General features: G+C 29.3%; 1 protein-coding gene across 1 annotated transcript; it reads right to left on the bottom strand.

Annotated features, from left to right (window-relative positions):
* Nucleotides 1–911: 911 nt before the first annotated feature.
* Nucleotides 912–2541, bottom strand: LOC114168584 (serine/threonine-protein kinase UCNL). Its single transcript, XM_028053472.1, has one exon. It carries the CDS (start codon nt 2418–2420, stop codon nt 1155–1157), a length of 1266 nt encoding a protein of 421 aa, XP_027909273.1. The 5' UTR covers nt 2421–2541; the 3' UTR covers nt 912–1154.
* Between the last annotated feature and the right edge of the window lie 11540 nt (nt 2542–14081).

Below are 14081 nucleotides of genomic sequence, written 5' to 3'. Positions count from 1 at the left end.
TTTTAAGACAAGATGCAAAATGAACTTGATGTATTTAAAGAGAGTCCCACATAATTTACTTAAACTAATTACTCAAGCATTTACCTAATTGAGAGTGTTATTAATTATTGTGATGATGACATGATATTACCCTAAACAAACGTACTGAAAAGGCAATTAGGCATCAAATGGCTCCCTCGATGTAACATGGGTATCACATTCAAAAAGAAAAAGAAAAATGAAAATATAAAATATAATAAAGGTAATATAAACTTTACACGGGTAAACTTGTTAAAAGCCATGATTTGTAATAATTCGCACTCGATGCAACTTGAAGATTACAGTTAAACTCTTTAATTTTATGACCACTTTCTTACCGTCCAAAATCACTACAATGATGTCAGTTTTTGAACAATATTCATTCATTCATTACGCTCCAGACCCAACATTCTAACCATTCATTATCTACATGCAACAAAGAAACCAGGAACCTTTTTTTTTTTCATACGGCCAAACAAATTATTTTGACAAAAGTAACTAATAATCTAGGATTCTACAAATTGTTCTACACATTTTTATATTTTAAAAATGTTGCATAATATTTTATCTTCTATAAAAATTAAAAAGGTAAAATTAATATCAACTTTTTTCTTTTACCTCATATATAAACAAATTTGTCTTCATTCTAAAAAATGTTTCTTGAGAGAATATGATTTATGTAAAAGTAAAGTTGTTTCAGAGGCAATTGTCCCATAGTTTTGCATGTAGATCAGTCGCTGTAAAAAGTGATCTCTTTTTACACGCTTGTCAAATAATTTATGTATGAGTTGGATTCATAGTGTTATATTTTTTGATGATCTTTTCTTGAAAGATTAAAAATTAATTACCTTTTTCTTTTGATGAAAAGTGATGTTCTTATTTTTTTTCTGCCATTGTTGTTGTACCCCTTTTGCTATTGAGGTGATTCATAAAGCTGTTACAAAACAGGACGATGGGAGGAGAGAAAAAGGTTCATAAAAATCGTATTCTGCAACTCTTAACTGTTTGAAGTTTGTACTAACTAACATTGCTAATTCCGTTTTTAACCAATCTACCGTTATTCTATACACACAATATTGCAATATCACTCAAAAGAATAACTAACTCGCACGTGCTACAGTGCGCATGCACGTGGGTTAGAATTCCGTTAGAGAAACATTTTTCTTAAACCGCCACCGCGGCGATGATGGGGAGGCTGACGCTGACGGTGAAGATGGCACCGATCTAAGATTCTGAAAGTAATCCCTAATATCCACGCCAGAATTCCCGGCGGAAAGCTTCTCCAACGACTCCGCGGAGCCGTCGTCCCGCGACGGAATGAACGGCGGCCGCACAACCTCAATTAAATGGTCCCATTTCACCCCTCGGAAGAACTCATGCTCCTTGATCTCCGCAGCGCCGTGCGTGTATCCCAACCGCCTCGTCGGATCCTTCGTCAGGAGCTTCTCGATGAGGTCCGTGAGCGCGGTTCTCTTCCCGACGAACTCCGGCGCCTTGGTGAGGACGTTGCGGAACGTGTCCTTGCGATTCTTGCCTTTGAACGGAGTCGTACCGTAGAGCATTTCGTAGATGAGTATTCCGAGGGACCACCAATCAACGGCGAACTCGTGGCCGTCGCCTCGAACGACCTCCGGTGAGACGTACTCCTCGGTTCCGACGAACGAGTTGGAGCGCTCGCCGTTGGAGAAACTCAGTTTTCGTCTACTCACGGGGCTGACTCGCGCGGACTTGGCCTTCTTGAGGGCGTTGGTGGTGGCCTTCCTTCGGTTCCCGTCGAGGGGAGGGAGGGGGATCCAGCGGGAGAAGTTGCGACGGTGTTTGCGGCGGGGTTCTTTGACTTTGGGATTGGGGACGGGGATTGAAGGAAGATGGGGTTTAGGTTTGAGGGTGAGTTTGCGGGAGAGGTCGAAATCGGTGAGGGTGACGTGACCGTTGTTTTGGATGAGGACATTTTCTGGTTTGAGGTCACGGTATGCTATGCCCATGGAATGGAGGTGGTGGAGCGCGCAGATGATTTCCGCCACGTAGAAGCGGATGACGGTGGGGGAGAAAGTGCGGTCGGTTTGGCGGTAGCGGAGGACGTTGAGGTCGCCGCCGGGGCAGTAGGGTATGGCCCACGCTAAGAACTGTGGGGAATCGAATGTTCCGAGGAGGGTAGGGAGGAAGGGGTGGGAGAGGGTTGAGAGGACTTGGATTTCCCAACGCGCGCGGCGTTCGGCGTCGAGTTTTGCGCGGACGCAGGTTTTGTCGACGACTTTCAAGGCGAGGGGGGCGTTGTTGGTGGTGGTGTCGTGGACGAGGAAGACGGTTCCCATGGCACCTTTTCCTAGGACTTTGAGAGCTTTGAGGTTGTCGAGCTCCAGCTCCTGCAACGTGGGAGGAGCTGTTGTCGCTGAATCCATTTAGCGGGAATCGGAGGAAGAGAGATTAATGGTTCAGGTTGTGAATTCAAGAATGGCGAGTTTCTTTTTTATAGATATACCCCCATTCTTTTCTTTTTCTCACGCTTTCCTTTCTGTTTTTTATTCTCATCAATCACACTCTTACTCCAATCTTATTCATTTCGCCGAAGTCATTTCCGGTCAACTTTACCATAACAGAATTACTATTCTATTTTTAACCTTAATTCTGGTCATTTCTACAACGGTTCTGTTTCACAACTTGTTTTTTCCTTTCCTCACATTCGTTGTCTCTTTTGGTTGTTACACATTATTTTGAGATATATGTCCTTCATAAGTACAACAATGTCAAGTAATACCTATATATGAAATCAAGAAAAAACAATGTCAAATAAGTGTTTTTTTTTTTTTTAATTTGATAATGTATTCTAGAACACAAACACTGTTTCGTGTTACGGATTTCTTGCAGATGAGGTGAGCAAATCACTTCTACAATACTCAAGGGGCCTTGCTTTCTTTTAAAAATATTTAGGGTGGCATGACATTTAAGTAACGTAATTCAGATGCGTCTAAATTAATTTATTAGAATAATAATGCGCCACGTATCAATTAGAATAATGACAAAAGTAATAATAATAATAATAATATTTTTATTATTAATGAAATATAAATAAAACATAAAGAAATATATACTATATGTATTGATTGATTTACCTATCACGACAATGAACTCAAAATGTAAAACAATCGAAAAGACTTTTGATGGACTCGGTACATAAAGCAATTCAAAATATTCAGCACATGTTTCTTAACTAAAACCACCACCAAGTGGGAGATACAAGAAGATGAAGAAGAATTAAACTAATTAACTCATGAGTTTTACGGTAACTTTGCTCATATATTCCACTTTTTTTGTTTTTGTTTTTTTATCTAAAGACCCATTTTTTGGGATGATCCTAATGTGATATCTGGACAAGATAATGTTTTAGCATATGATGAGATTTCTTAGGATAAACAAAACACTTTTGGTGTAATTAGACATAGATATATCACACGATACTTTCATTTTGGTATGAATAATAATGAAAAGATTAATTTTTCATATTTTATGAAATATTTTTTACAAATTTATTATAAAAGTTTGTAAGATTTTTTTTTTCTATTTATTCTAAAAATTTTAATGGTCGAGTTATTTTTTTATAGATAATTATTTTCTAAAAAATTATAAAATTTGTAAATATTTCTAAAAAATATTTTGGCGTTGTTAGTCTTTTAATTATGTGCAACCCAGATGGTCCCAGTAAAAATGAAATAGGAAAGTATATAAATAGATGCAAATACAATGAGGACAACAAACCACGAAATTAGAAGATAAGTGGACCAAAATAAAGTAATTGAAGGGAAAAATACAATCTCTCAATCTCTATCCAATTTTGTCTTTACTAAATTTCAAAGAATTATTTATGTGTTATTATTTCTTTAAGATAATAGTAATCTGGATAGTTTCTTCACCTGTTTCCTTTATAATTTTGATAACCTACTGAAGTTAGTTTTTTGTTGCATTATTTTAGATGAAAATATAATTTTTTGTTATGTTGAATTAAATATCATCTTTATCTTTTTTGTATTAAACTGTTTGTGTAAACAATTAAAATCTAAATACTAATACTTTTGGAAGCATGGTGTGAAACAGAAATTTTGATTTTTAACGATAACAATGCACGTATACAACAATAAATTTGTCTTTATAGAAGAGATTTCACTCGAGACATACAATACTAATAAAACTTGAGTCCAACTACATAAAATATTGACATCACTTTCAACTCAAAACTTTAAGGTAATATGAGACTTAAACTCACACTTAGATTCCTAATAGAATTAAAATAAAATAAAATGAGAAGCATGAGTGTAGAATAGTAGTTAGGGTGGCATGAGAGGGTGATTTAATTTGTAGAAATGAAAGGAAGAAAAGGCACACGTGCAAGACCAAAAAGAAAAAGACGCATAGAGCCAAACAAAAATGATAAACACAGATTAGTGTTACGATTATCACATGGGGCTCCCCTAATCTAAGGGGAAACGTGCATCCGATATCATTTCACTACTCTTTCTTTCCTTAATTATTAATAAATAAAACACTATATATTTATACTTAATTCCATTTTCTTTCCAACTAATAATAAACAAACTCCAAATTATAATCACCTTAATTAATAAATTACACCTTTCAATTATTCCACTGCCATGTGTCTTCCATTTCTTTATATATTAAACTAACACATAAATTTGTCCTAATAATATTCTACAATCATTTTAGGGTTTAGCTCCGGAGGAATACATATATACTTATAAAATACTGTCTCGTATAATTGCTTTTGAACATTAGTACAACAAAAACGGCTACGAATTCATTGTTTTTTGTCTTTATTTTCGCCGTTTCACATATCATGCTATTTCTTTATGCTAACGAGCTATTCAGCCATCACGTTGAGCTTCAAAATAAAATATTTATTTTACGATTGTTTAGTTTTGGGAGATAAAAACAAATTTCACTTTATTTGCAGAGAATAAAAGATAACACTGTGAATGGAGTTTCACGTATTTGATATTCCATTAGTTAGAATTTACGTGACAACTGGTATTGCACTTCACAGTGGTAATTATATGAAAAGCCACTAATTAATCTGGATTAATCCATGACCATGTTGATAATGCATTGGGTGGGTTCTGAATTAGAGATGCCTTTGTCAAAAGTGTGGGCTTTATGCCAACATAAAAGATAAATTATAATTAAGATGTGGTTAAGTAAACGAGAGATTAATATTTTTGTAGACAAGTGGAGGACATAATCATCATGCTTCCTTTGACAAACCTTTTGATTTGCAAACTTTTCTATTCAAATTGTGAGTTTTAGATAGAAAGAAAAAAAATCTAACTTATTAAACAATTCATTATTATAACATGCAACTTTATTCATATATATATATATATATATATATATATATATATATATATATATATATATATATATATCATTTTTATGAGCAAAAAAATATATTGATTATGAAACACTCAGGTGTGTTATAGCACCAATGAGACTTGAGTCCAACCACATCAGGCATTGACACCACTCTCAACTCAAAACCTTAAGACAATAGATTGATGAGTCTTTATTCTTATATAGTGCTCTACTTTCTCATTTTTTATCAATGTGGAACTTAGACTCACACTTAAATTCCTAACAAAGTGTTCTAATCTTCTTGTAAAAACTACATATATATAATTATAATTTATTCAGATTTAACTTAAAAATTTAAATTTGGTTCTATTTTATTATAGATGATCCATTTTTTTATTGGTGAATGTTAATCGGATCGTATCAATTTTAAAGATAAGTATAGCTTCTTATTTAATGTTTTAAGGAAGAAAAAAAGGAGCTTGGATTTGTTTGACCTAACTTAATTCGATTCGGGTGAGTTCGGGTTGAAAAAGAATTAGCAAAAAAGGGTTGAAAGATCAAATTCATTATATAGGTCCAATGTGTTACTAGTACACAGGATATTCAACAATGATTAGTATTACTATTGTTGGAGAGTGGCAAGTATACACGTCAAATAAATGATAAAGAAGTTAATATATAAGGAAAATCAAGGTTTCACTATAATGGAGTTAATCATTATCAAATGAGAAAATAATAGTGGAGATCTCCATTATTATTTTAACTTATTAATTTGTTAATTTTTTTCTTTGTATTATCAATTATAAATTGTAATTTATTAGGCAAATTAACAAATTTTAATTTTAAGAAATTGGATGCATATTTTCAATATGCACATGAATTCAGAAACAACTCTGTAATTAAATGGCTTGGAGTACCCTAAATACTTTATTATAGTTATAAAATATATTTTATAATAAAAAAATGTAAAGTGTTTCAATCTATTTACAAGTTTATATAAAAAAAATTATTCATTATTTTTGTTTCTAACCGGTGATATTTCTAAGAAAATTCGTTCAAAAAACTCCTCTCATCACAATAACGAATTATGTTTTTGTTACACCAAATAATATTCATGACTAATGTTCTATCTTGTTCTTTATTTTGTTATGCATTATTTAGAGCTTGCTATAAATTTAAGCATAAGGATATTTTTTCAACACAATTGATTCCATTCTTTATTTTCATCCCCGTGTAGTGTACGAATCATCCCTATAAAATCATACCATTATAAATATCTTAAATTTAAATGTAAACAACTTTTTCTTCATCAAATAAGGAAGAGAACTGATTAGTCTCTTAATCAGAAAGTGCAGAAAAAGGTTAAACCAAATATATATCCTTCAGAAAAGACAAAGAAAACATCTAAAATGAGGAAAAAACAATTAGGTAGAGCGAAGATGCAGGCAGGGATCATGCATTATTGGCGTTATCGAATGTTTGGAGCCTGAGTAGCACACAGTGTTTTATTGCGTCCATCCACACAAATATATATATATATATATATATATAATGCACATATACGATACGTGTATCAGATACGACATGTATCCGATATGTCAATATGTTTATTTTGAAAATAATTGGATACGATATGGGATAAATACGTGATATATGAATATTGAAAAGTGAACTATAATTCTTAAAAATATAATAAATATATGATATATGTACGAGAGTTGTTAACATAAAAAAATATAAATGATTGTCATTGTAAAAGTACTATTATAAGAAAACTCTCAAATAATGACCAATTTTAGTAACAAAAAATATGTTAGAGATCAATCTCCTCATTAGAGACCAATTATTTTAGTAGTCAAAACCTTAACTAATGTTAGTGACCAATTTAGAAACTAATTCATAACAAAAACTATTTTAATTATCAACTTAGAGAATAATTATAATGTTTTGGAATTGTTTTAGTTGCCAATAAATTTAATTTTTAAATTGATCTTTAATTGGTCACTATATAATGATTAATTATTTTTTCTCTAAAATTGATCATTATTCAAATATTTTATTGTACTGTATTACGACTTTATAAATGAGATACTTTATCGATAAAATATCTTAAAGTATTGAACACGAACACGTGTCAGACATGAATATGTAACCCAAATTGAATTATCAGTGCATCATATATATATATATATATATATATATATATATTGTGTCCAAAACACATTTTAATGAAAACTAAATAAGAAAATAGAAATTACTAATAAAGTAACTTGATTTTTTTTAATCTTATGCTTTTACTAATAAATTTTATTACTTTTATAATTCTGCTACAAGTGCTGCTTTTCCCTCCCAAAAAAATTAATCGTATCCTAACATGCAATAAGTCTAGGCAATAATTCTCAGTAAAGTCTCATTTTCTGAATTAATATTTTAAAAGGGTAACTACAAGATATTTCACAATGCGTTTATAATTATTTATTGAGTTAGTTAAATAAACTCTGTATGGTTCTTACTATTTTACTTTAGACGTTTTTACTATCGCCATCAGGGATAAACATTAAATTAATTAATTGAACAAGATTGAAAAATATATTACCTTTTAGTATTGAATAAACAAATAATGCCTCATCAATAAAAAAAAAAAAAAGAAAACTTATGAAGTGAAGTTTTGTAAAATTAACCAACTACTCTAAAGGTGTTCTAGGAATTTATTATATTTGTGATGAATTGGATCAATCAATATACTGAAAACTAAATAATGATTTATCTAACTAATTACGCCCATTACAGGTACTACATAGTACTTTATAGATATATACGAGCGTATATAATTTTTTAAATAATAGAATGTTATTAAGTTAATATATATAATAAATTTATATTTTTTAAAAATTAAAAACAAAGTGAAATGATTTGAAAAATTAATTGTTGATGAATAAAAAAAAAAGAAAAACAATTTTATAAAATATAAGTAAAAATAACCGTTAATTTTTAAAAGAATTAATAAATAATTATACTATAAAGAATAAAATTGATATTATGAATTGTGGACATAAACGAAAAAATCTCTTTATATATTGTTATATATATATATATATATATATATATATATATATATATATATATATATATTTCAATTATATACTTTTTGGTATATAGTAGTTGAAATTACGTGTAAATCTTGATGGATAGATGAATCTATTATTGTAATGTCTATAAATCCTGGATATATATATCTTGAATCTTTGATGTCGTATTGAACAGTGATAATTAATTAAGGTGTTTATATAATAGAAAGTGCCTTGTATTATTACAAGGAATCATCATTTGATAGATAGGTATAGCTTCTTAGCTTCCTAGCTACTTTCTTTACCTAATTCATTAATTAAATACCTTTGCATTATCTTGATATCTTGAAGAATTAAATGAATTATAATGATTAATTCTTAACCTGTTTCATATTATAATAATTTGATAGAATAAGTATAGACAATTTAAAGCAAGCCACCACATAATTTATAAGAAAATTAATATGATCTTACTTATAATTATATAAACTTTGTCCGAGTAACATTATTATAAAATCTCTAAATAATAATTAATTTTAATAATAAAAAATATTTAGTTACAATAATGATAAATTTATATATCAATTTATAAACTAAAAATATTAGTAACTGAAATAATTTTTAAATTAGACTCTAAATTATAATGAATTGGTCTCTATAATGATCATTAATATAAATTATAAAAAAATTTGTGACCAATTTAGAAACTATTTTAATTAATAATAATTTTTAATTTATAAATTAGCATGTAAATTGGTTATTAAAATGATTAATTATTTTTTATCATTAAAATTAGTTATTATTTAGGAATTTTTTGTATTGCATGTCATATAGAGATTTTATTGTCGAATTTAAAGTTAGTACAGTAGTATCTTGAAATTTAGTTGTTCACAATAGATGAAAATTCAAGAGAATCGAAGATTTATATCCGACGAAGCAAAAAATCCATAACTCGTTTTTTTAAATTTTAAATTATTAGTTATGTCATTTACTTATATTACTCGAACTCATATAACACTAGTGTTAAATTTTCTTAAAAGAAATAACTAACTAAGGAGAGAAGGTATAAAAATTTCATATATTAAGAAACCCTAATAACAAGTCTATATATACATATAATATAACTGTTCCCAAAAGATAAACTAATTTTCTACACTCACATATCTTTTTGGAGTTTCTATTTAATGAGAGCTTTAATGGGTTAGATTAAAGTAAAGCAGGTGGGTTTTGGTTTGTTTATTAGAAAGTTAACCAAGTTGTGATGCGATGTTGTAGGGCAATTTGTGGGAGCTTAGTCCTATATAAGACTTAGGTGCTAGAAAGTATGCAACCTAAGGAAGAGGTGTTTGGAACTTTAGGTTACATGAGATGTTATATACTAACTTATTTTTGGTCTATCTTTTGAGCTCATACATGTTGGAGACACAATAGCCCCACTCCAAATTTTGAAACATAACTTTACATTAACTTTGAAGTTTCACCATATGCTTTCCTGTCGGTCATGATTCGCAGGGAGAAAATATAAGCTTCCACCTAAGCTCAAGTATAAAGAGAAGAAAAAGAAACAGAGATATAAAAATGTACTGGTAGTAATTATATTCCTCCACCCATGTCAAACTTTGGAACATCTCTGTACTTTAAAGAGAAAAGCTCTTTACACTTTGTTGATGCCATTGTCGGCCATCATCCAACCACCCAAAACAAATCCTTTACAAAATTATTTCTTTAGGCTTCTATTAATATTAATATGGGAAGTGCCTTTTAAATTAAATCTACATCATATGGTTACTAAAAATTACTATGTTAGGTGGAAGAAGGAAAAATATACCACTTTATACTATTCATTAATTGTGTATATATACATATGTATCAAACAACACCAACGTGTTTATTTTCACCTATTTTCTACAATACAACAAGCTTTCAACTCGACTCAACTCAAATCATCAAAAGTTATCAAGTTGGCTTATTGATAAAAGTTGAAAAGAATGACGAGAGAAGTCGTAAATTCAATTTTCTTACTAATATTTGAAAGATATAAGATTGTTTTGAAGGATTTGGAAGAGAGGGTTAGAGAAGTTGTTAGTTGAACTCTTCTACCAATAAAAACCAACGACTAATATTTATTTATAAAAAAAACTCAAATCAACTAACATTACCAAAAAAATTCTTAAATAATGATTAATTATAATGGTACAAAATAATTAGTGACTATAATAATCGGATTAGATATCAATTCATAATAAAAACTAATATTAGCTGTTAAAAAAATTTTGATTTTCAAATGAATTAGTTTCTAAACCTATCTTTTACATTATTTAAGAATTTTAATTTTTTTTCTAATAAATAATTGAGCTAATGCATGGGACAAACATTAATGCATGTGTAGTCAGTTCCACGTTCTATGGTCTTAATTTAGTGATGATGAAATATTATACATTTAATAAGATCTTGTAAGAAAAATTTGATTTCTTACCGCACCTTGTCCAAGTAGATAAAAAGCAAAACCGAAAAGCTGACTCAAGGATGGTGGATGACATAGAGAAACTATTTAATACAATAAATCTCTACCATGCTTTTCTGCAATGAAGAAAACAAAGAGAAAAATAAATAAGGAATTGTTATTCATACTATGAGTGGTGAGTGAGTTAGCATGATGATATATTAATTATATAATTATTACTTGTGTTATTCTGATATTTTTGTGAGACCTGCACACGGTTGTGATCATTGAAGCTTAACTGCGTTTAAGTTTTCTTTGATAAAGGTGTCCCTAAGTTTTCATCACAACCAATTATGAGGTTTGGATAAACTGTGCATAGCAGGACCATTTAGTATCATTTGTCAGAAAAAAGAAGAAGAAAAGAGTGCAGAAGTGAGTTATTTTAGAATGATGTTGATGATGATGTGCATTTTCATGTGTGATAGATATATCATATATGGTTGCATCCACCTGGAACCCTCACCTGCATCTCATCATGAACAAGATACAAAGCAAGGTTTTTCTTTATACGTTGCCGCAAATCCTTCAACTTCTGATTCTGCATTTTATGTGTTCAGCTTTCTTTTATATATTCTTCTGGCTTGAACTTCTTTATTATTTATTGCTGGCATAAACAAATTTCAACTATACTATCATTACACGTTATGGTTGAGGGCATAATGAGCTATACGGCAAATTTGTATTTCAGGATCCATTTCACGTTAAATTTATAAATTTGGATCTCTTCAAATTTTATCACAGGTGAAGTCGTCCTCTACGGTTTTTTTTTTTCTAAGAAAAAAAAGTAAAGTCGTCCTACATGAGAATGATTTTTTTACTTGAAAATTGAAAAGTGAAGTTGTCCTCTAACATAACAATTTCAATTTTTTTTTAACGTTGCAATTTTATGTATTTTTTTAAAAAATTTCACTTTCCATTTATTATTACGTTACACTTTTATAATTTTTTATTTACAACTTTATTTTTACTATTTATTCTTCCAATCAATTTAAATTAAAAATTAATCAAAATTCATTAATTACATAAGAAAAAACTGAGAAGTAAAGTCATCATGTATGAGAACGACTTCACTTTTCTCCCGTACAGAAATCGTCCTTAGAGAGAATGACATTACTTTTTTGAAAAAAGGAAAACAAAAATCGATTGGGTGGAGGACAACTTCAACTGTATTGTCGTTCTCCATCTTGACGACTTAATCCTATTTGACAAAAAAAAATTAACAGACTCATATTTACAAATTTGATTACGAATACACCCTCAAATACAAATTTGCTTGAGCTATACATGTATTTTTGGGATATATATATATATATATATATATATATATATATATATATATATATATATATATATTAAAGCTAACAATAAGGACAAATATAGAGTGGAAGCAAAGTGGGATAAGATGAATAAAGCATTTGCCATTATTTTTATTTAGCTTTTGTTACGAAAGTTTTGTGTGATATCATAAAACAACTTTTCATTATCAAATAATTTGAAATTTCTCACGTAAGTGTGAGTGCACTATCACTTATTCAGACCATTTTACATTAGTAAAATGATATTGATTTGAAGTTTGTACTATTTTCAAACTAAACTCTGCAAGTTTTCTTTTATAATCAAAGTGGATAATAATCAGAGTTTAAGTTCTTTAACTAAATTAAGTTTTCTGTACGAACAAAACAATTAATGTAAATAATTTACTGAGCCAATTGGATTTTTCCTCAGACAACTAATAAATACTCCACATAATAATTTAAAAGGATAAGATAATTTTTGTTTTTATCTAAAATCTATATAGATAACACATACGCTCCTACTTAAAAGTGACTATTTATTGGAGTCAAAGGTAAATGATTGCCTGTAGCTATTTATTTTCTTCATTACATATCATTGATCCGTAACATATCAGGAGCGCTTTTAAAGAGATTGCTAATTGAAGAAATTTCTCTTTACCTAGATAAACTTCATGGGTAATCACAAAAATATCAAGGAGATCCAATTTATAACCAATATTTAAGGTAAAATGTTGCCGGTTGCATAATTGTACTATGGCAGAGGTCAGGTGGACCAAGTCACAATTCAAATGAGATTCCTAGGATAATTGCTAAAGGAAAGATTGTTATAGGTGGCATCAATTGTCCCATGACAGAGACTAAGTGGGTCGGATCATAATTGAATGAATCGTAACGTTTGGACTTGTGTTACACTCTTAAATAGAAAGAGTTGCGTCCTGACTAAGGACTATAGCTTTTAATCTAGTGGTAAGCAATCGATCCTAACATAAAAAAGATAAAATTTATAGAAAAATAACAAAAAACTTATTTTCCATTTTTCAATTTTTGTTGCTTGGTAATTTGTATAACATTTCCATCATGTTTAGAGTTATTTTTACTTTGGGCTTGTTTTCAAGTAAGTACATATATAGAATGATAAAATTCCAATAATTTTTAAATAATGAAAAAGGATAATTGTATTATAATAAAATTGAGATCGATAATTGTCACAAAAGAACAGTGACCCAAGTTTCAAAGATGAAAGACTAAAATAAATTTTAAAAATATAAAGAATGAAAAAGAATCAGGGACTAAACATTTATGTTTGACGTAAATGTAACAGAACTAAAAAACAACAACTGTAAATGTAACAGAGTACATAGTTTTAATTAATATTTTGAGTATGCAATGGGTATGAAAAAAAATATGAAATATAATTAATACCTGCTGCTGCTGTATATAACTCAGTCATCAATAGCAAAAAAATGAAAAATAAACTCTTCAACATGAAACTATAATGTATTAAGATATTGAATCCTATGTAAATACTCTAAAAAGACCGAGCTTAATTTCAGTTGTTACCAACAATAGTAATTTGTGGTCAGATAAATAAAGAAGAGATTGTAAATTTTGAAAAAAAATGAAAACAAAAGAGTGTAATTAAAACTGTTATATGATTGGAGAATATATATATATATATATATATAATTGGGTAAAATATTATTTTTTATTTTGAAATAATAGTTACAACTATAAGAAAATGTTTCATTAATAACTAATTTTAGTAATCAATAGTGGTGAGTTAGTGTGACAAATTTAGATACTAATTTATAAAATAAATAATTATTGATTACTAAA

Source organism: Vigna unguiculata, chromosome 11, assembly GCF_004118075.2.
Source record: "Vigna unguiculata cultivar IT97K-499-35 chromosome 11, ASM411807v1, whole genome shotgun sequence".
In the NCBI taxonomy this organism is placed as follows: domain Eukaryota; kingdom Viridiplantae; phylum Streptophyta; class Magnoliopsida; order Fabales; family Fabaceae; genus Vigna; species Vigna unguiculata.
This window is presented reverse-complemented; position numbering and strand designations above follow the sequence as displayed.